This window comes from Ictalurus punctatus, chromosome 13, assembly GCF_001660625.3.
Source record: "Ictalurus punctatus breed USDA103 chromosome 13, Coco_2.0, whole genome shotgun sequence".
NCBI classification, from domain to species: Eukaryota; Metazoa; Chordata; class Actinopteri; order Siluriformes; family Ictaluridae; genus Ictalurus; species Ictalurus punctatus.
In genome coordinates, this window is record NC_030428.2 from 15,202,111 (window position 1) to 15,223,038 (window position 20,928).

General features: G+C 38.7%; 2 protein-coding genes across 4 annotated transcripts in view; one reads left to right on the forward strand and one right to left on the reverse strand.

Annotated features, from left to right (window-relative positions):
- Nucleotides 1-20,398, reverse strand: nhlrc2 (NHL repeat containing 2). Of its 2 annotated transcripts, XM_047159332.2 has the most exons (12): nucleotides 20,290-20,398; nucleotides 19,642-19,762; nucleotides 18,995-19,147; nucleotides 15,227-15,682; nucleotides 14,975-15,096; nucleotides 14,731-14,860; nucleotides 10,481-10,574; nucleotides 8,142-8,373; nucleotides 5,893-6,015; nucleotides 5,539-5,748; nucleotides 5,211-5,433; nucleotides 1-1,427 (listed from the first exon to the last, which is right to left on the reverse strand). In XM_047159332.2, the coding sequence occupies exons 3-12, from the start codon at nucleotides 19,044-19,046 to the stop codon at nucleotides 1,171-1,173; spliced, it is 1,899 nt and encodes a 632-aa protein (XP_047015288.1). In that variant the 5' UTR covers nucleotides 19,047-19,147; nucleotides 19,642-19,762; nucleotides 20,290-20,398; the 3' UTR covers nucleotides 1-1,170. The 2 variants fall into 2 exon arrangements, with proteins under 2 accessions (XP_047015288.1, XP_017338651.1); XM_017483162.3 differs by lacking the exon at nucleotides 20,290-20,398 and having other exon boundaries at nucleotides 19,642-19,829.
- The window catches only part of dclre1a (DNA cross-link repair 1A (PSO2 homolog, S. cerevisiae)), an 11,154-nt gene continuing 10,271 nt past the window's right edge, over nucleotides 20,046-20,928 (forward strand). For both annotated transcript variants that reach the window (XM_017483160.3, XM_047159331.2), the window contains exon 1: nucleotides 20,046-20,679. In XM_017483160.3, the coding sequence (XP_017338649.1) occupies nucleotides 20,247-20,679 (433 nt within the window). In that variant the 5' untranslated portion in view covers nucleotides 20,046-20,246. The remainder of the gene's footprint in view (nucleotides 20,680-20,928) is intronic.

Consider the following 20,928-nt stretch of genomic DNA (forward strand, 5'->3'; position numbering starts at 1 on the left):
CATTGTTAAAATAATGTTTATTATATTACTTCTTTCAGTGAGTCAAAGTACAGAATTTAGATGTGTAGAAAAACAGCTGCCTTTGGACAAGAATGAGAAAATACACTAAATTTGAGCGATGCAGAGGTCCAGTTAGACATGCCTGCTCCTGTGTTTACCACTGCCATGAGGGTGCCAAGCTTCAATCTGGATTAAAGGTCATTTAAGTACTTTAAAAACATGATCCATGGGCTAAACTGTGAACCATCAACAAGCGTGTGAAACTTAATGCCATTTATTTTTATGTTTCTCCTTCTGAAAAGCTACACAAATTGAAATACATGTTATATTATATATATATATATATATATATATATATATATATATATATATATATATATATATATATATATATATATATATATATATATATATATATATAAAAAAAAGTCATTTTATACAGTATTGCCTTTTTCCAAATGCACTTGTAGCTTTAATAATTAAGTACTGGGTTAAAAATAAAAGGCAGAAGAAAAAACCTGAAGGGCAGCTTAATGTCAAGTTTAAGACGGTTTAAATGGTTCTAATCACAAATGAAAAAATGACTAATAAATGTTGAGAGTTCAAAATATGGCCTCAAAATACACACTCTGATAAAAAACAAAACAAAAAAAGGTCAGCATGTACTGGCTTTTTATGTAATCAGTACATTAGATTAAACGTTTTATATAAAATAAACTTGCAAAATTATACCATTGAGAGCTGATCTTTTCAGATTTGTGTTTTAGACATGTGATCACTTTCTGAAAAATAATGCGGGTAGAAGTTGCTTTTCTGCTGAAAAGATAAGCTACATCAGATATGTGGAGAAAAACAGACCCGAGTGCCTGACTACACACAGCCTTGAGCCAAGCAGGAACGATGCAGTTAGGTAATATGCGCTTCTGAGAAAGAAAGGCACTTTGTTCTAGAGCTGCTAATTATCTAATATATGCAACTGTTATTCTAGTCATATGCTTCAAGTAGACAAGCACCCACATTGTCAATTCATTCTAGTATACGCATGTAAATATGTACCTTTTTATGTAAGCATTTGCATACTTGTGTAACAGTATTTGTTTGCTACAAGTGGTGCCAGTAAACACTGAATGTGCACAAATCATAGAAAGTCTAAAGAAGCGAAAGCGTGTTTCAAAAGACATGTGCTAAAGTCACCGGTACAGTGCCTTCTTTGCGAGTGGAATCAATGTGCAGAGGCTGTCTGAACGACACAGCCTTCATCATGCAGGCTCCTCCCTCTGAGAGGCAACAGTAGACCCAGGCATTGAGGGTCAGAGTGGGGTCATGGGTCTGCAGATGAGGAGGGATCGTGCAGGTGATGAAGAGAGGCTGGGAGAGATCAGCAATGCTTCCAGTCACAGAATGTCCTTGCAGTAACCATTCATTACCTGGAGAGTGAAGGAACACACTGAACTCAGCTGCAAGTCAACAGCAATTATCCTAAAATTACTGCCTGACGATTCTTTTAAAGACAGGCTACTGAGAGTGTAGTGTGCGCGCACGTGTGTGCGTGCGTGTGTGAGCACAGTGGAATCTTTCTCACAGCTGGTGAGGTCTCTCAGCATGCAAAAAGTCATGCTGTCACTTGGGGAGCTCATCTGCCCTCACCTTTTATTTATTTAAAAAAATAAATAAAAAAATAAAAAATTCCTGATGTGATCCTGACCAAAGAATGGTCAGTGCCTATATTCACGTGTGCGCGCATGCATGCTCGCATGTTTTACTAGCCATGAACCAAGGGCATGATAGTAATACAAGCGTCAATCTGAATTAGCAAAGCATCAAAACACAATTTATGTTTCACATGGGATCACAGGGTGAAATGAAGCCAGATTAAAAACACACACACACGATTTTTGTACCATGATTTTATCTGCACTTTTACAAGTGCACAATGTAAGTATAGGAAAGCTGCACTGTATTTCCAACACTAAGTAAACCGATTTAATTACTGGAGTCATTTAATTACATCAAATAACAAAGGGGCATACAGAGACCTGCAGGCACAAAACTCATTATGGACGCTACTAATGTCGATCCTTAGGGGCCCTTTGCCATTCCAACTACAGCCACCTGAGTAAGGGAATTATAAAAATAAGAACAATTACATATGCACTAAGTAAACATATGTACAGTTGATGAAACCTAAGGACTTGAATTAAAACAGCTAGGTTTAGATCTGTGTTGCTTTGATAGCTGAACTGATTCTTTTATCTTCACCATTGTGACATTTTGTGTGTGTGAGTGAGTGAGTGAGTGAGTGAGTGAGTGAGAGAGAGAGAGAGGGGGGGGGGGGGGGGTGAAGTGGAAGATCTGGAGTGTGTGCTTGTGTGTTCGAATCACAGAGGAATTGTGAATTTTTCCTTGGACTGGGTCCCAGTGTGACCGGCTGGTCCCTGCAGCCTGGTGAAAATGTGTGAACAAAGCACTCCAACTCTCTTGCAGCAATGCCTCAATCCGACACGATCTCTTATCTCAAGGATACAGTTAATGTAGAGAAAAATCCTATGAACAGGATGTCGACAGGTACCCTCAAAGCAAATTATACTTGACTCCCCCCCTCCACTTAGTGCAATTTAAGATGAACTGTAAGTTTGCAGTGATGACATACCAAATATAAAAATTCAAATGAGGAAATTGTTTATTTTACTGCAAAAATAAATACTTAAAAACCTTCTATAGACATCATACCATAGATGATTTACAAAATAAATAAATAAACAAACCCCACCCACATATATTTTCAGCATTACTGTCAGCTTCTGAGTTGTGAGAGGACACAGGTTTTAAATCAGTGAGATCATCTGCTATTCTTGAGCCAATATTGATTAAAGCAGATGATTGGAAAGGCCAAGAAAAAATGTCTCTTTGTGGGACAGTAAAGTTTACTATTTTCTCTAAATTACACATTCAAAGATATTTCAGAAGCAAGCTAACATCATTTGTTTAATGCACACTCTTACTTCATGCAAATGAGCCTGGATTATGCTGTGTGTGTATGTGTGTGTGTCTGTGAGAGAGAGTGTGATTAGTTGTCAGAGGGATTCTGAATGGATTCATTCACATACAACAATTTGGGATGTCCAGAAAAAGAAAGAAACCATTGGTGTACTGACAACCTGACATCAAACAGGTCGGCCAAGGAAAACAGCAGCAATTGATGACAGAAACATGAAGAATATCCCCCAAAATAACATCAACAAGCTCCACAGGGCAGGAGTGAAGGCATTATAGTTCCCCATTTGAAAAAGACCCCGAGAGCAGAAATTTAGAGCCCATGCTAAGAATCGGAAGACCAGATTGGAATTCACAAGAATATATAGAGATGAGCCTCAAACTTTCTGGATCCAAGATGAACCTCTTCCAAAGTGATGGAAAGACTAAAGTGTGAAAATAGAAAGGATCTACTCATGATCCAAAACATACAAGCTCGTAGGTCAAGCACGGTGGAGGTTATGTCATGGCTTGGGCTTGCATGACTGCTTCTGGAACAGGCGCACTAATCTTTATTGATGATGTAACATGAGGGTAGCAGCAGAACGAATTCAGAAGTTTACAGAAACATACTGTCTGACAATTTATAGAGATATGCAATCTAATTGGGATCTAATCTAAATGCATCCAATCTAATTGGGAGCTACTTCTTCATGCAGCAAGTCAATGATCCAAAACACACTGCCAACACAACAAAGCATTATTCAGGGGAAAAAAAGTAGAAATGTTTTTGACTGGCATAGACAATCAGCAGGCCTTAACCCAATTAATCAGCATTCCAACTCCTGAAGAAAAGACTGGAGAAACCCCCTGAAACAAACATCTTATGCTTTAAGTGTTATTTACTTTAAAACTCAGTTCCTATACTTTTGCTTATCTAAAAGCTGGACGGTCTGCCATCAAAAGGTGTCATATTTACATCCAGATGTAAATATCATGATTTAAAAGCTAAAATTCTGATCTATAGTATCATTCTTCTTTTGCGCTCAAACCCAAATGTCTTCAGTGTATAGCAAACATTTTTTGCCTTGCTGTTCCAATACTTTTGGAAGGGACTGTAGATGAGAAAAATATGCTCAAAATCTTTTGGCATTTTAAATCGCATTTCAGATACATTAAGTCTTTTTAAGGACCTGCAGAGTCTGTAGAAATCTACTTTATATACATGTACACAAATATACACTCATTGACCACTTTATTAGGAACATTAATTAATGAAATATGCTCATTAATGCAATTATCCAATTGGCCAATCATGTGGCAGCAGCGCAATGCATGAAACCATGCAGATACCGATGAAGAGTTTTAGTTCATGTTCAAATCGAACAACAGAATGTTCCCAGTCCTCTCTCTGACTTTCACCATGCCATGATTGTTGGTGCCAGACAGGCTGGTTTGCTGAGATTACATTCACATTTACTGCCTTTGGCAGACATCCTTGTCTAGAGCAACTTACAGTCAGTGGCACTTCTGTGGGTGGAAACGCTTTGTTGACGAGTGCAGGATGGAGCAGAACAGCATCCTAATAGCGCACAAAACATCAACCTGTGACATGGATGGACTACAGCAGAACTGCTGTTCACTGGAACACTGGATGTTTTTTGTTTTTTGCACCATTCTTTTTTTCCCCCCAGCACTTATATAGCACCTTTTAACCTTAGCATTTCTACAAAGCGCTTTACAAATGTTTCCCATTCACCCACGGCAGCAGTTTCCATGCAAGGCACTAGCCTGCCATCGGGAGTAACTTTGGGTTCAGTGTCTTGCCCAAGGATACTTAGACATGTGGGGGATCGAACCACCACTGGTCCGACTTTGATTACTGGACAACCCCCTCTACAACCTGAGCCACAGCTGCCCTCTGTGCAAACTCTAGAGATCAACAGGTTTTGAAATACTTAAATCAACCCTTCCGGCACCAATGACCATGCCATAGTCAAAAAGTCCCCGAGATCACATTTTTTCCCTATTCTGATGTTTAATGTGAACGTTAACGGAAGCTCTTTACCTGTATCTGTATGATTAAACAATGCATTGCACTGCTGTCAGATTGTTGGCTGATTGGATAACTGCATGAATGAACAGGTGTACTGGTGTCCTATTAAAGTGGCCGGTAAGTTTATATGATTTTGAAATCCTTGTTTCCTGCAAACTCAACTCAGTCAACAATTCAGTACCTTCAGCAGAGAGACTCCAAAAGCTGGGCGCATTCTTGGTCAGTTTGGTTCCAGCAGGCAGAGTCAGGCTGAGGTGGATATCGATGACCTGCCCTGCTGACACAGGCAGCATAGGCATGTTGAGCACTGGAGCTGACTTCGGGAGCTTTGGGACCTTTACAATTGCTGCAGTTGAAGCAGCGGGTGCAAAGGAAGAATCAACTTCTACCACTGAGATGGGGAACTGAATGAATAAAAAGGAGGCAGAGAGAAGGGAAAGGTTAGGGATTCTGTGTTTGCAAGAGGACATTAACTATCTTCAGAGATTAAAAACAAGACACACACAGACCATGGACACTGTTTTGGTCTCCAAGTCCAGCACTTTGATGTGATGGTTGTTCGTGTCTGCTATGTAGATCAGCGTGTCCCCCTCGGCTACACAGAGACCCCCAGGCTCATTGAAACCAGTCTCTGCAAAGCTCGGGCCAAATACGTTACTTGGTTCCCCAGTGCCTGCCAGTACCCTGCACTGCTTAGTTTTAGGGTCCACAACTTTGATCTAGAATGGGAAGTCATGCTTTAATATGTATAAGACGACTGGGTGTCTAGATGCTGCATGACAAATGTGAACAGTGAGCACTCCTTCCACTAACAATTACATAAAGTAAAAAATATATCCTTTTGAGAAATAAAAAACAACAACCTTGTGATTGTAGGAGTCTGCCACATAGAGCAGGCTCTTACTGGCATCCCAGGCCACTCCTAAAGGGTGCTGGAGCTTAGCATCCACCCCCTTTCCATCCACATCTCCAAAGGCAAATAGATTCTGTTCAAACAAAGAGAAAACACAAACAGTTGAGACTGGTGGACTGTGCCGCTGTCCTTCAGCTTACTAGATCAAGAACGCTTCAGTGCATAGGATTTTTCACTTTCTTTAAAAGTGGAAAAACAAACATGATTGAGTCAGAAGAGAAAAAAAAAAATCTCTCTAAAACATGTTCCTGAGCTGCTGCGAGTCACCCTGACAATCCAGTCATCATAATTCACAGCGAGTGCTGTGTCAGGGGTGTCGGATCAAAATGATATGCATACATCATACTCCAACTCCGACATCTCAAACATTAGCACTCCTAACTTCAGACACAAAATAAGTCCAGCTACACAGTTACTGGCAGGAGCCACAGCCAATTGAGAGAGAGCGCTAGAGAGAGAGCGAGAGATTACATTATAAAAAGGATTCAAGACTGATGGAGTTTCAGCTTTTTTCTTGTTGAACAGTTAAATCATTTATTTGTTGCAATTCACAAATACTTTGGCTGCATCCTTAACTGCATACTACCATACTAAATAGTATGATAGTCACTACATCATTTGTGTCATTAGTGTGCATTGTGCAGTTTGGGACACAGCCCACGTTAACTTTCTTCTGCAAGAAACTTTCAAAGATGGACAAATTTCAAAACCTTACACTGTGTCGTTTTCAATACAAAGAAACCAAGCAAATACAATGGCCCTTATACATCAATCTTTATCAGCTCATTATTCCTTCAGCTGAGTAATGGCACCATTTGTGTAAACGAGGCGCGACAAAGCACTTCCCCGAATAGCGAGTACTGGGCAAACACTCAGACATAGGATTTCTCAAGTTATTTCATGTTGAAATTTTACTCATTTTGGTGGTCAGGTAAAAGAAAAAAATTATTTAATGAATTAAATTTCAATGACTTTCAATGTTTCATTTAGAAGAAAGAAGGATTTGTTTATTTGTTCTGGATGGAAACTTGCTTCATAACTGAACTTCAATTAAATCCAACATCATATAAATCTTTTCTATCTATAATATATATATATATATTTTTTAAACTAGGTATAAATGGAGCTAGTTTACTTGATTAGCTTTAAAAAAAAAAAAATCTCACGCATCCATAATTGTCTTTTTATTTGCAGCAACCTTGAACAAACTGACCTTTAACTCAGATTCATGAAATTAATTTTTCCCCCTGTCTGTTTTGGAGGACTATTTCATTGGATCTGCTTGGTCTGCTGAATGCTTGCCTTTTATTGACTTACTATTACAGAATCATTCATACATCATTTCATGCACTCAAGACAATTACAGATCATTGAATTCATGCTGGAGTATGGGTAAATTAGAAACAAGCTTGTTCTGTCATGTCACTCCACGGGAGTCACAGTTAGTCGCATCTAATTCCCCAATCAAGTCCTCTAACAAGGCAGGAAAGAACAATTACACTCAAATCTAACTAGCAAACAGAGCAATCAGATCCATTCTAATTCTCAGGAAAACACAAACCATGAGATGGAAATGACACAGATCTGAAAACGTCTTCATTTCGGGGTTGAATTGAAATAAGTACTTTCCCCACTAGGTTGTCTCAGCATAGTGCATGATCATGATTGCTTCTGACCTCATTTATTAAACATGTCTTTGTGTTCGAGAGCACTCTGGAAGATTTGCATTCCCGCCTGTCAGAATTTAACACAGTATGTTACATTACTTTGTACTCTATAATTCATGAAGCCACAAAAACTGTAAATCTTTATCTTTTTTTTTTCCCCTTTAATAAAACCACCTCTGTGTTATTGGGAACAAGTGGACCTTTTTTCTCAGAGCAAAAAACCACAGCGTGCTGCAGGACAGAGTGCGCGAAGCACTGCTGATTAAGGTTGAGAAAGGAGTGAAGAGATCGCACTGCTCAGCAGCCCAGAGCAAAACTTCAATCCCCTTTCTAATGATGCTCAATCCAAGTGTGTAAGCTCCACTTCACAGGAACGTGGCTCTAAATGATCTCAGATACAACCTTTTCCTTTGCAGCAGCACTGCAGGCCCTTGATATTGTTCAGTTTGAATTTGATCAGGATACACAAACTTTGTCAAGCACTTTTTAGAGATCACACAGAGGTGCTTTGAAAGCTGAAAATGAATCTCACCAGGGGGTCCCTCTCCCCTCCGACTACATGCTTGACAGCTCCGTCGCTCAGAGAAAGGCTACGGATGGTGCTGCTCTCACTGTCGGCGATGAACAGGCAACTCCATGGCTCTTCAGTAGCAGAGGTCAGACCCGACGGCTGAGCCAGGCCAGCTTTAACAGGGTACGCGTTATTCCTGTTCTCCTCATTCCCACTGCCGGCAAAGCGCACACACTCGCCCTTTTTATACTCACTGCAATCACATAATGAGGAAAATAAGAGATTAGTGTGGATGCTTTATTACAGTGCGCGCACAAAATTGGTCTTTAGTCATTGTCGAAACATTCCAAGAATACGTCAAATTGCAAATGTTTGCATACCCTTAGGATAAAATGATTGACTTATTGAATGATTGACTATATTCAGTTTCTCAGATGTATAATGCCTATAGGTTACACAGCTGTTAAAGAATGAAGTGAAATCAGTTACCTTATAAGATACCTTGTTTATACCATGGTCTGTCGGAATACTCTATTCTGATTGGCTGGAAGGTGTGCGTTAAAATTGATGAATTTTTAAAAAATAAATAATAATTTAAAAAATGAGTTAATGCGCTGCCTATAAACAACTGTAACCATAGTAACATACAGTTAAACTCAGCTTCATTATTAGTAGACAGACGCCGTAATTCACACACGCACGCCTCTCTCTCATGTATCTGCAGGTATCAGCACTTCAAATTTAATACTGTTTAATTCCGTATTCAAAATATTTCCAAAAAAAGATTTCACACCTGCACGTCACTTCAATCATGCTACACAATACTTGAGCTATAATGGATTGTGTGTGTATACATCCATTTCTGGGTTTAAGTAAACTATAGCAGGGTAAACTTCTATAGAGGGATATGGCAGACCACAGCAAATATCCTTTTTGTATTACCATTTGCACAAACAGTGAAAGTGTAAAAAATAAATAAATAAATAAATAAATAATAAATAAAAAAGGAAAAAGTATTTATTTCCCATGACTTTCCAAGAGAGGGAAAAAAAATAGAGATGGATTACGGCAGTCAGAAGAGAAAAAGTTGTCAAATTTACCATCACTCCCTCAGCAGCTGTATTAGAAACCCCCTCGCAGCAACCCGTAGTGTTTACAGTTTTTTTTTTTAGTAATTTAATTCCAGGGTAATGTAACAAGTAGTGTTATAAATATACAGACATTTTTGTAAAGAATAAAATATATATTATATATATATATAAATCTTTGCTATTTTGTAACATTAGTATTGCACTGAATAATAATTTTTATTTGGGTACAAATAGTAACATATTTCTGACTTCATTCAGTTTTATGCGTTAGACCTTGTGGCTTTTATTTTGGTGGAAAACTGCAGGAAAACCTCTTTTTAGTTGGCAACAGTTTTTTTTTTTTTTTTTTTTTAATTCACTTCTCATTACCAATCAGGTGAAATGCTGTAAACCTCTGCCCACAAAAATGTTTGAGATTACACAAACGTAAAACCAAAGTGAATCTGGTGTGTGTTGTATCTAAACACACAAGCGACTCAAACTCACAGCACAGACCGAGATGAAGTTGGTGTGGAGCGGCAGTTACTGTGAACCCAGCCGCTCTGAAACGCTGAGCCGCACACACAGTCTGAGTACAACACAGTCACACGGGTTTACAGTCTCAAACAGCACCGAGCCAAAATAACATCCAAATCATTTTTAAGACCTTAGAAATGCGAATTTAAGACATTTTAATGCTAATTACAGCCTTATTTTTACATTAAGTAATTTAAGACATTTTAAGACTTTTTAAGGACTCGTGGACACTCTCTGTCTCTCTTTCACTCTCTCTCCAATAACTATTTATTATAATTAATTCAAATAAATGTTATCTTATAGCACTACTTTTCTCTGTATGATTTAGAGCAGGTGGATTCTAGATCCAACAATCCGTACATAAAATAACTAACAAAAATTAACCGTCATTTTTTAACTTTTCAGTTTTTTCCAAAAACTCTTCACACTTTTGAAAATTTGGAAATGTAAAATAGAGGACCACCCCCCACATTATTAAATTATGCGGAATGGAAACTTTTGCCTCTCATCATTGAATATGAAATATGTAAAATCACACATTAGAAGTTAAAAATGAAAGACAAAAATAATATCTAAATGTGTATGTTTACTACCACATTTGAGGAGAATTAGCTTAATTCAAGTAAAAATAAATCACAGCTTATAGCACAGCATGCTGTACCCTTGAGAATAGCATCATACTGGTGCCGTGTGTGTGTGTGTGTGTGTGTGTGTGGGGCCATGTCCCTAGTCGACAGACAGGGAACAGCTTACCTTCCTTTGGGCAGCTTCCCATCTTCTAGGAACAGAGCCCAGATTTGATGTGTCCCTGCCATTGCAATCCACAACACGTTATCCTTTGTGCCACCTGTGATTACACACACACACACACACACACACACACACACACACACACACACACACACACACACTCCAGTTGATACTTATCTCATAATAGTGCTATTAACCATTGTCTCTTATTTTTGTCTAGCGAGTTGACTGATCTGTATTCTTTAGAGCATTTCAAACAAATTGCTCTTTTTAAAGCAGATCCTTTAGAATTCTTAAAACACGAATTAGACTCCACCGGTCAAAAACTGACCTTCAAGTCACTGTCGGAAATGGGGAGTAATTATAAGGACAACAGCACACACAAGTGAGTTCTATTATTTAGGCTGTGTTCAGTACTATATTATTAGCATTTGTGTACGTCAACACGTTGCGAGTGTAACAGTGTGTGCGCATGTTTTGCACTTCCCAACATGAACAGCATTCAGTCTCTACAGTCATTCACTAAAGCACTCACACTCCAATTAGACCTTATTCAACAGCATCCGTGTTCAGGTCCACACCATGTGTGTGTGTGTGTGTGTGTGTTTTATATGAGAGGAATGGACAATGAGGACCATTGCACTCATGTCTAACAATAGCCAGCTAATGGTGCTGTTTATCTGAGACAATTTCAGCTGGCCCAAAGCCCAGATACATGCATTAATGGCAACGGAACATTGAGAGAGGAACCGATGGTCTGAGATTAAATCGTTCTACATGCAGCTTTTAAAATAATTAGAAAAGGATAAAAGGTAAGGATGCAAGACATCTATGGGGTGGACCAAATGATGACTCCAGACCTTAAATGCAGAAATCCATCAACTTCAAACTTAGTAGTACGTATTAAATTAAATGACAACAGCAATAATATTGTACCACTATTGAAGGAGGTTTTACATAGAATCCTAAATTATGAAAACATATACTGAATAAACAATCAGGTTTAAATTCAGTCTCATGGGCTTCAAGAAAGCTTTTAAGATTGATGTGCTTGCAGCAATAGTTACACAAGAAATGAAATGACAATATTCTATTTACTCCATGTAGAATAGAATAAATGCAGCCAATCACGTCACTATCAACAATTACACAATTATAAACGTCACTATCAACAATTACACAACTTTTTGTTAAAACTTTTTAATGTTTACTATTGGACTTTCTGGAGTGTCTGCCATTTCCCTGCTACTACAGAAATGATAATAGATCAGATCAGATCATTCTAATACATTATCAGAGCTGCTGTTAAAGAATAATTTAGAGTTCAACAGAACAGTGGTATAAATGCTAATATACAAGTCTGACTAATGTCTAATACTATGAGCTGAGAAGGAAAGTGATTCTGATTTCAAGATGGCCACTATTACTGTTTTTATACAGCACTTTTGTTCAAACCGTATGCAAAACAGTTTTAGAAACCATGCAGCAAACGTTTGATTATGACTAAAGGAATCAGACTTCACACACTAAACATGTCTGACTACATTTGGAACATTTTTCACTGCACGATGTTTGAAATGACCATTCAACATGCAAAGTGACTGAAACAGTGAAGGACAGATGCTGTGTGTCCTAAAGGTCAGACTGAAGCAAAGAAGCAGCTGACTGAGGAGAGGGAATGAGCGATCCAACACCAAAGGGGCCAAGAATGCGTTCCAAAGGAAATGTAAAGGAAAAAAAATGCTAGCTCACAATTAAAAGCAGTAAAAGCTTTGCGTTCAAGGCCATAAGATTAGTTGCCTGACAAAAAGCTATAAAATACTGTGTGAGGCAGTTAGACGAGCTAAATAAATCAAGCAGTTTTTTCAAGAAGGTTGCTACAATCCTTCAAGTGCGGCAGGTTCTGTTTGAAGCCAGAGGTCACTCAAGAGCGTTTTTGATCTTATCATGTTCGGAGCTCAGCCCAGACAACACATTCATCTTAATATCTGCTGCTAGTAACCAGCAGACATGGCTGTTTACTCATGGGTTGCTCCAAACAACAAGAGTCCATTCTATAAGAACAAAGGTCCACTTTGACCAGCTACACTCAACAATAAAGCAGCATGAAAGACAAATATGGTATCAACAACCAGAGGTACAGAGAGAACTTCCAAGAACTTCAAAAGGGAACTGTGATTAGGAGGCTGATGGGACTGATAGAAAGACAATCTTGTGGTGAATAAGATTAATAAAAAGATCATAAAGTAAAATAAAATTGCTCCTGGCAGAATAATAAACTCAGGCTTTATATGAGACATTAAATTTCATGAGTAATACAGAGAGAAAAAGATTAAGTGACTATAATTCCTATGCAAGGAAAGGCTATACAAAGGAAAAGAAACGTTAAAGCAGCGGAAGCAAGACCAAGGCTGTGCGTTTCAATGACCTCTTCACCCTGTTACCTCAAATCTCCTCACGATCCCCTCACATGAACTTTGGGTGGTGTATGCAGGAGGAAAAAAACATGACCACCCACCATGTGACCATCACGTCATAAGGCACCAACACACTCGATCACGGGAGACTGAAGAGAGCAGGTTTATTTGCTATCTGTCTTGCCAATAAAGCAAAAAGGTTTGTAATACAATAAAGTAAATTAGTGGGGAAAAAGAGAAATCGAATACACCCGTCTGTACAAGGAGAAAAGTAAGAAGAAAACAAACAATAACAGAAATCAAGTTACATGGAAAGATTTGGGAAGTTGCATGGAACATTCACTGCAGGGGTCTTCACTCTTATCCAGAAAGGGCTGGCATGGCTACAGGCTTTCATTCCAACCAACCAGGAGCCACACCTGATTTCACTTGTTTAATCATTTCATCTTTGTCTCCAATCAACTTTCAAGCGTGCCTCCAATTTGGCTATAATGAAAGCCTGCAGTCACACCAGCCCATTGTGGAGAAGACTGAAGCCCCCTGCCTTATTGTCTACTCTGAAGGCTTTGATGAACAGTCATTTTGAATTATATGTTTAAAAACACCACAATACCAAATACATATGGAATTTTTTTTATGATTATGTGCAGTAGGCTACATGAATGTCCACGTAAGTATTGAAAACAATACACATTAAACGACTGTATCCATATTGCTAGTACAGATTGCAATCATGCACCAAACCCATTTTTTATATTATATATATATATATATATATATATATATATATATATATATATATATATATATATATATTTAATCATACTGATATCAGATCTGTGTTATCAGGGGAAACTACGGCATATCGAACCCGATTCTGAACCGGTGTCTCACAAGTGCTAATGTGGCGAGTGGGGAATAGTCTGGCCTACACTACAGGACAAGTGATTTGCCCTTCCTGATGATCAGCAAAACATGCCCTAATTTCCGGCTGGTATTAGATATGGTATGGGGTATGTATAATTCAACTTTAACTCCACTGATCTAATCACAGTCTAATCATGGTGTGGTGGCAACCTGAGTGTACTAACCATCTGATCACCATAGTCTGAACACCATATGTGGTGTTTTGTTTCATCAAAGTGGGGGCTTTGATGACTAAGGGATTACCAAGGAAAAAAATTGGAGAAATCTGTCACTACAGCTGGAGTCTCGCACAATTTTAATATCAGATAAGATTCAATAGTCCGTACAGAGTATCGAGAAGTTTTTTTTTGTGATTGTTGAGGCCAAAATTGCTTGATTTTGCTGCTGTTTTTTCAAAATTTGTGATGCAACTTGCAGAGTTTTTTGTGATTTCCTTGAAAACTACTTGAATGGGCGAAATTGCAGATGCACGAAACTGTTCTGCACGGTCATTTGCAGTGAAGTTTGTTGGTAAATGAGACCTTTTAGCTCTACTCATGTTCGAATGAGTGTTGTGATGTCACATGAAGCATCTTGGCCCAAATCTGTGGAAAATCTGATGTAATTTTCAAAAAAATTGCGAGCTCCTCCAAATATTACAGCGTTTCCTTGATTTTGCGATCATTTCTGCAATCGCAAAATCTGTAAACCCTGGAGGGACTGATTTAATAAACTCTGTAGTATGTGTCAGAGGGAGAAGATAGATCTACATTTTATTCTATTTACATCAAATTCTGTTTACAAATCTGAGTAGTTTGCTCTCTGACAGTCCTGGGACTTGAACAGTCACCCTTCTGATCTCGTGCTCAGAACCTTAATAACCACTGATCTAGCAATTCCTCCAAACAGAACGTTTGGTAAAATCCTCACCTGCTGTGCCGAGGACTATGTCCCAGGGGGAGCTGATTGGCTGCTGGAGTCCCATTGCTCCACCCACTTTGTCTGTGCCTTGAATGCCGATGCCAGCTAAAGTCGTAACTCTTCTTTCGGAAAGGTCAATCTGATGAAAGAGAGAGAAAAAAACCCCACATACAACACAGCATGACAGATCTGCTGCAGTGAGAGAAGTAGGTCAAAGCCTGCAGCTGCAGTACAGAGCTCATTATCCATTTACCTTCCTGATGAGGTGATTCTCAGTGTCAGCCACGTACACAGTATCTCCCTTCATGAATATTCCTTGAGGAGAATTAAACCTTGCCTTAGACAGGTCCCCATCCTGCTTTCCACTTTCAGGCCCTGCCATAATAAAAAAAGAAGAGAAAGGAGATTAAACATGTTTGTGTACAGCAGCCTGCGTGTTCTCAAACATCAGTTACGTAAAAGTTGCCGTTGAATCAGTGAAGAGAAACAGTTCAACAGTTCTTACCCCCTACACAGTATAGGACATCTCCAGTACTGGTCACCACCAGAACCCTGTGGTGTCCTGTATCTGCAATGGCCAGGTTCTTGCTTTTGGGATCCACTGCCACTTTTCCGGGAAATGACAGGATGGAAGGTGGTAAGGAATCCTTCAAGAGCTTTTTTTCCACAGCATGGTCTCTGAGCAAACCCTGCTGTCCATAGTGCTTGAGAGCACCAGCGGTGAACAGGAAGAGGTGTTCTCGATGTCCTTCACCCACCAGAGAGAACAGTAGATTTCCCCTGGGCCCCAGAATCACCAGGGTGGGCCAGCAAGACACTTCCAACTCGTTCCACAGCCGAGCATCACTGTCGTTCACTACTGGGTGAGTGATGCCGTACCTCAACACAGCACTGCAGATGTTCTGCGAAACCTTCTCGTTGGGAAACTTAGCAGAGTGAACACCTACCACAACCAGGCCATCTAAGAGAGAAGAGAAGAGGAAAGTGAAGAAGTATAAATGACAGTTTCTGATCATTTGGATGTTCAAATCATACTATGACTCGTCCAAAGTTTGACCCTGTTGTTGACCTGGGGCCAACTGTTTCCTCAGGGGTCCTGGAACGAGAACAGGACACAGCAGGCAATAAAACCATCCTCTCTTTAACCTCAGTGTGTCCTGAGGTTAAACTGTTAAAAAGGTTTTAAACTCCTTCCTCTCTTTTCCTGGCTAATATATGCAGGTAGTGTAGCTACTGCTAGCCTGCACAACACCATCACTATCAAACAGCCAAAAGCTACAATTTATAAAGAAAATAAGATTTGAGCTTTTGTCAATTGCTTATTCAGATCCCTGCAGCAAAGTGCACTTCTCTTACTAAAGTAGGTGAAGGCAAAAAGGAGATTTCCCCATGAAAGCCTGTAGGTCTGAAAGGTTAATATATGAAATATTGAAGCAGACAGGGAGAAATATGGGTCTCCAAAATATTTGAAAAGGTCGTAGTGACCAAGTGGGGAAAATAAAAGCTTCACCCAGGGATAAGTGAAATACTAGAGCATTACTTTGATGTTTTCTCAACAAATTGCTTTTGTTCTTTTTAGATAAAAAGATATTCAAGGCTGGATGGAGGACTTTCATCAAACAATGCATGGATGTGTGATGTGTTGATGGATGTCTTAGTCAATCTTTGGACGAATACATCCTGTTTGTCTGAGCCGTCAAATTGTTTCCTTGGTTGACGGCCTTTAAAAATGGCTTTTGTCTTTGTGCATTTAAGGGTTATTTTTATTCTAAACCTGCTCATGTTTAGATGTTCTGACAAATGGCCAGGAAGTGATTTCCTACTGGAGATAAAGAGATTCTAAATGAATTGGTTTTATCCTAGTCTGATCATTGAGCTATCAATCATATATAAATATTTCATTTTTTTTATGTATATAATATTTTGTTTAATAATAAAGACTTTTCATAATAAAAGAGAGAAGCTATACTTTTTCGATAAATGTTAAGGGAACATTTATGCTAGACAACACAGCGGTATAGTCAATGAACAGTGAAGTCTGTGAAAAATTCTAATGGGGTGTTATCAAATGTGAGAGCAAAACCCATGAGTGGGAAGCTACATGTTTCACTGAGTTCCTTTGCAGCCCTCAGGCATCCCATTACAACCAACGTGCTATTTTCCATTAACTTTATTTTATTTCTCTCAGCTGTTCCTTCTCGCTCCAAATGTCAGGAGAATTTCTCCTTCCTATCACTAGAAGTGACATTCATTCTCTGTCCTCAGGGTGTGAAATGCAGCCACTAATGTATACAAAAATATATTTATACACTACCAGTCAAAAGTTTGGAGACATCTGACTGAAATGTTTCTCATGATCTTAAAAACCTTTTGATCTGAAGGTGTATGATTAAAGGTTTGAAATCGGTGTTAATTGTGCCAACATATTCACTTCTATCATTAGAAAACTAACATTTTATTTACAAAACAATATTTTTTTTTTTAAATGGATGACTTGGAGCGAAATATTCTGAAAAGCAGCCAATAAGTGTCCAGCATAGGTGGGAACTCCTTTAATACTGTTTAAAAAGCATCTCAGGGGGATTCCTCAAGAAATTGGTTGAGAAAATGCCAAGAATACATTTCTGAAAATTCTAGACAAAAAAGGGTGTCTACTTATGAAGATGCTAAAATATTTAGATTTTATTATTATTATTATTTTTTTTATCACAACATAATTCCCATAGTTCCATGTGTGTTAGTCCAAAGTTTTGATGACTTTATTATTATTCTAAAATGTGTGTGTATGGGTGGGGATAAATAAAGAAACAAAGAGTGTTTCTAAACTTTTGACCGGTAGTGTATATGCCCATCAGAATATTATATACTCAGCAGTTGAGTACAAGCCATGATTAGAGGGAAAATCTATCTAAGAAAGTTCTTTCCCTTCTTCTCAACACAAAAATCTCCCTGACCTAGATGAATAAAGCAACATATGTAAATTTGTGCATGCACCTACCCAACTAACCACAGGGCACATATCAATATAGCCACAGCAATGATATGGCATTCATTAACAAACCTGCGATCACAATTTTGGAAACAATTTCCAAGTAAAAAGGGTCAGTTTAAAAGGGGAGGGGGTAGCAGGGACATGTACATGCTCTGATCACTGGTAACGGAATGTACGAAAAGCTGTGCCAGCCATGCACTGTAAAGTTTGAGATATGGCAGTACGCAGGATAAAGACTGTGTGGCTTGGCCCACTTCCTCCTTACAAAGAGGGTAATGATAGACCACTGACAGCTAGAGCAGATAGCACCTTTCACAAAGCTGCTATAATAAGCCATGTGCCAGCAGAACAGTGTGTCTAGCCATGATAAATGATGTCTCTGATATTTAAGGGCTCACCATGTCCAGAATGGAGAGTGAAGGAACTGAGGAGGAACAGCCCTGAGCCCAAGAAAACAGGGGTCAGTAGAATTTAAATGTAAAAATGAACCTGATTTATTCTCTTACCTTGCATCATAATTCATGTGTAGTAAAAAAAAAAAAAGAAGAAGTGGTCTTGTTGTGCAATAGTAATACAAAAATAAGTGCAAGTAATAGTATAGTTATTCCACAACACAGAAGTGAAATTTATAGTATATTAAAGGGAGTCAGGAATATTACACATGGCTTTGTGATTTACATCCTACTCAAAGGAGGCTCATTTTAGAGGCTTTTAATTTTACAGGCATGAGCAAATCTGGTTATCACTGTCCAAAATCTATGTTGTTCTGAACAGAGATCGTGAAACAGCACGCAGATTCATGATGCCATTAATTACATGCTGTAATACTTATCTGAGTGAGCCTTATAATAGCCAGGCATGCAACTGATAATACCTCCTACAAGTTCATGGGTAATGCGAAGAGAGAAACAGCACCTCTACTCTTCACCAGTACATATTCTCACTACTGTGCTGAGTTTATGGCAAAAAAGGAGGTGCTGTTTCCTTCCTTAATCTTGAATTTTGCCAGTTGTCTTGTCTTTAAAATTAAAATGCCTTAATAATATAAACATATGGGGTTATATTAATGCATAAATCACAAAAAAAAAACCTGCATGGTTGGGAACTTTTCATTCCAGTTGGAATATATGAACGGGAATTTTACCATAAATTTGATATTGTAATACTTCCTTTTGATATGCTTTTATATTGCAGAGAGTTAACCATCAAAATGGAAAGGTAACTTTCATTGGGGTAATCATAGAGTGATGGTGCCCACATTGAAGATACGTGAATGTGTACCTTTCACAGTGTGAAGCTGCTCCAGTTTGTGCAGATCAGGCAGTATGTGCATGCAGTTGATGCAACAGTAGGTGAAGAAGTCCAGCACCACCACTTTGCCTGATAATTCCCTTTCCAGAGACAGAGGTCCCTCAGTGTTTAGCCACTCCAGCCCTGCAGTACACCAGATATTATTGTGTTATGAAATAAGCAGACATTCACTTTGTATAGCCCATGTTTAAAAGAAACAGGTCCTTGTTTCAGACAAATTCCTGCAGTTGGGACTCTGAAAAAAAGTCATATGACCAAAACCATACCACTTTTACTATATAGTGCACTAGTTTGGGAGTTATGTGGTTATGAGTTATGAGTTATATGGGCATTATTTACGTGTGTTCAAAAGCATAGTGGAAATATCTAGTCCTTTGATGAAATCCCACAATACATTGCAATAGAATAGTGGCCAACATGTACCCTAAAGAATACAGAATTCCTATGATGCACACCCACTTTGCTTATTGTAATATTAAGTTTGAAAACATGTCAGACACATGACATGTCAAGACTAACACACACACACACACACACACACACACACACACACACACACACACGAGCTCCACCCAAAATAAAATTCGCTAGGTGATATGAATAATATACACACTAACCTTTTTCAAAATCAGGAATCTTCAAATCTTCATTTTCGTCCAACTTTCGTAAATACTGATATACCAGATTCTCCTTCTTTTCTTGTGTAACTGCGTCTTCCAGGTCGTAGTCTAACTGGCTCTGAATGGGAAACAGAGCCGTCAAACTGCTGTGCGCCGCCATGTTTCCGACAAAAGCGGCGGAAGTCGGCAAATTTCATGGGATCGTGCACCTATATCCATATCAGCACATTCGACATGCATTATAGTTATTAACTCTTTGTCTTAGCACATCTCACGATGATTTGATAGCGAATATAATAGTTATATTGTAAATAATTTATTTATTAAAGATCAGATCTAATTATGCTAGAGACTAAAATAAATGTTACTCGAAAATGCGTATTGCGGATGTAATCTTTATTTTCTTACTGCACTGGCGGTAATTGTGTAATAAAAGAGCGCACGTTTGACGCGGTTATTCCGTGTCTTATGAGACATGAAACTTTACTTGAGACATTTCCAAGCCTTGAATGAGAATGAGAGCTATATTTTGGTTCTGTGATACATGTTGCCTCGGACCTGTGTGTAAGTGTATTCAGTAATTTGATTAAACTCTGATTCTGATGTCACACAGCGAGTCTGAAAGTGACATCTGGGAATACAAACCTCTTAAGAAGACTAAAAGACAAGCCACAAGTCCGAAATCTGCTGCAGATGGATCAAAGCGACGGAAGTTGGCAAAGCAAGGGGCGTCAAAGAAGTCGTCAAAGAAAACCTGCAGAGGGAGTAGATTGAGAACTGAGCCCAAGACAGCGACTACACTATGTACAGAGGCTGAATCTGTTCAAGTGACCGAGGTAGATGGACCACTAACCAAATCCTCCATACCATCTGACTCACAATCAGCCGAAGTGCATGATGGGCCATCATCAGAACAGCACTCTCAGTCCAGGGGTTACTGTCCTGTCTGTCAAATGCCATTTTCCATTTTGGTCGTCCAGACAACACAATGGCATGTTGCTGAATGTCTGGAGAACCCTGGGGAAACAAGTAAAGGTATGCTTTTACATCAAGAGATAACCTTTAAAATGAGCATTAGATTTTAGTGCTGATCCGTAAGCTGATCTTATACAATCATTATAATATAAGCTATGTATATGTTTCAGTGTAAATGGAACAAGACAAAAGGGTGTTGGTGTTTGACACATGTTCATTATCACAAATAAAAAAGCAATGGTCATACACTTTACAGTGCCCTCCACTAATATTGGCACCCCTGGCAAATATGAGCAAATAAGGTTTTGA

Excerpts from the sequence above, each read along its gene's own strand:
- nhlrc2 (XM_017483162.3), bottom strand. The coding sequence starts at position 19,804 with ATGGCGGCGCACAGCAGTTTGACGGCTCTGTTTCCCATTCAGAGCCAG. Across the intron at positions 8,374-10,480 it reads GGGAAGCTGCCCAAAGGAAG|TGAGTATAAAAAGGGCGAGT; the intron begins GTAAGCTGTTCC and ends ATGTGATTGCAG. Across the intron at positions 5,434-5,538 it reads AGACCAAAACAGTGTCCATG|TTCCCCATCTCAGTGGTAGA; the intron begins GTCTGTGTGTGT and ends TTATTCATTCAG.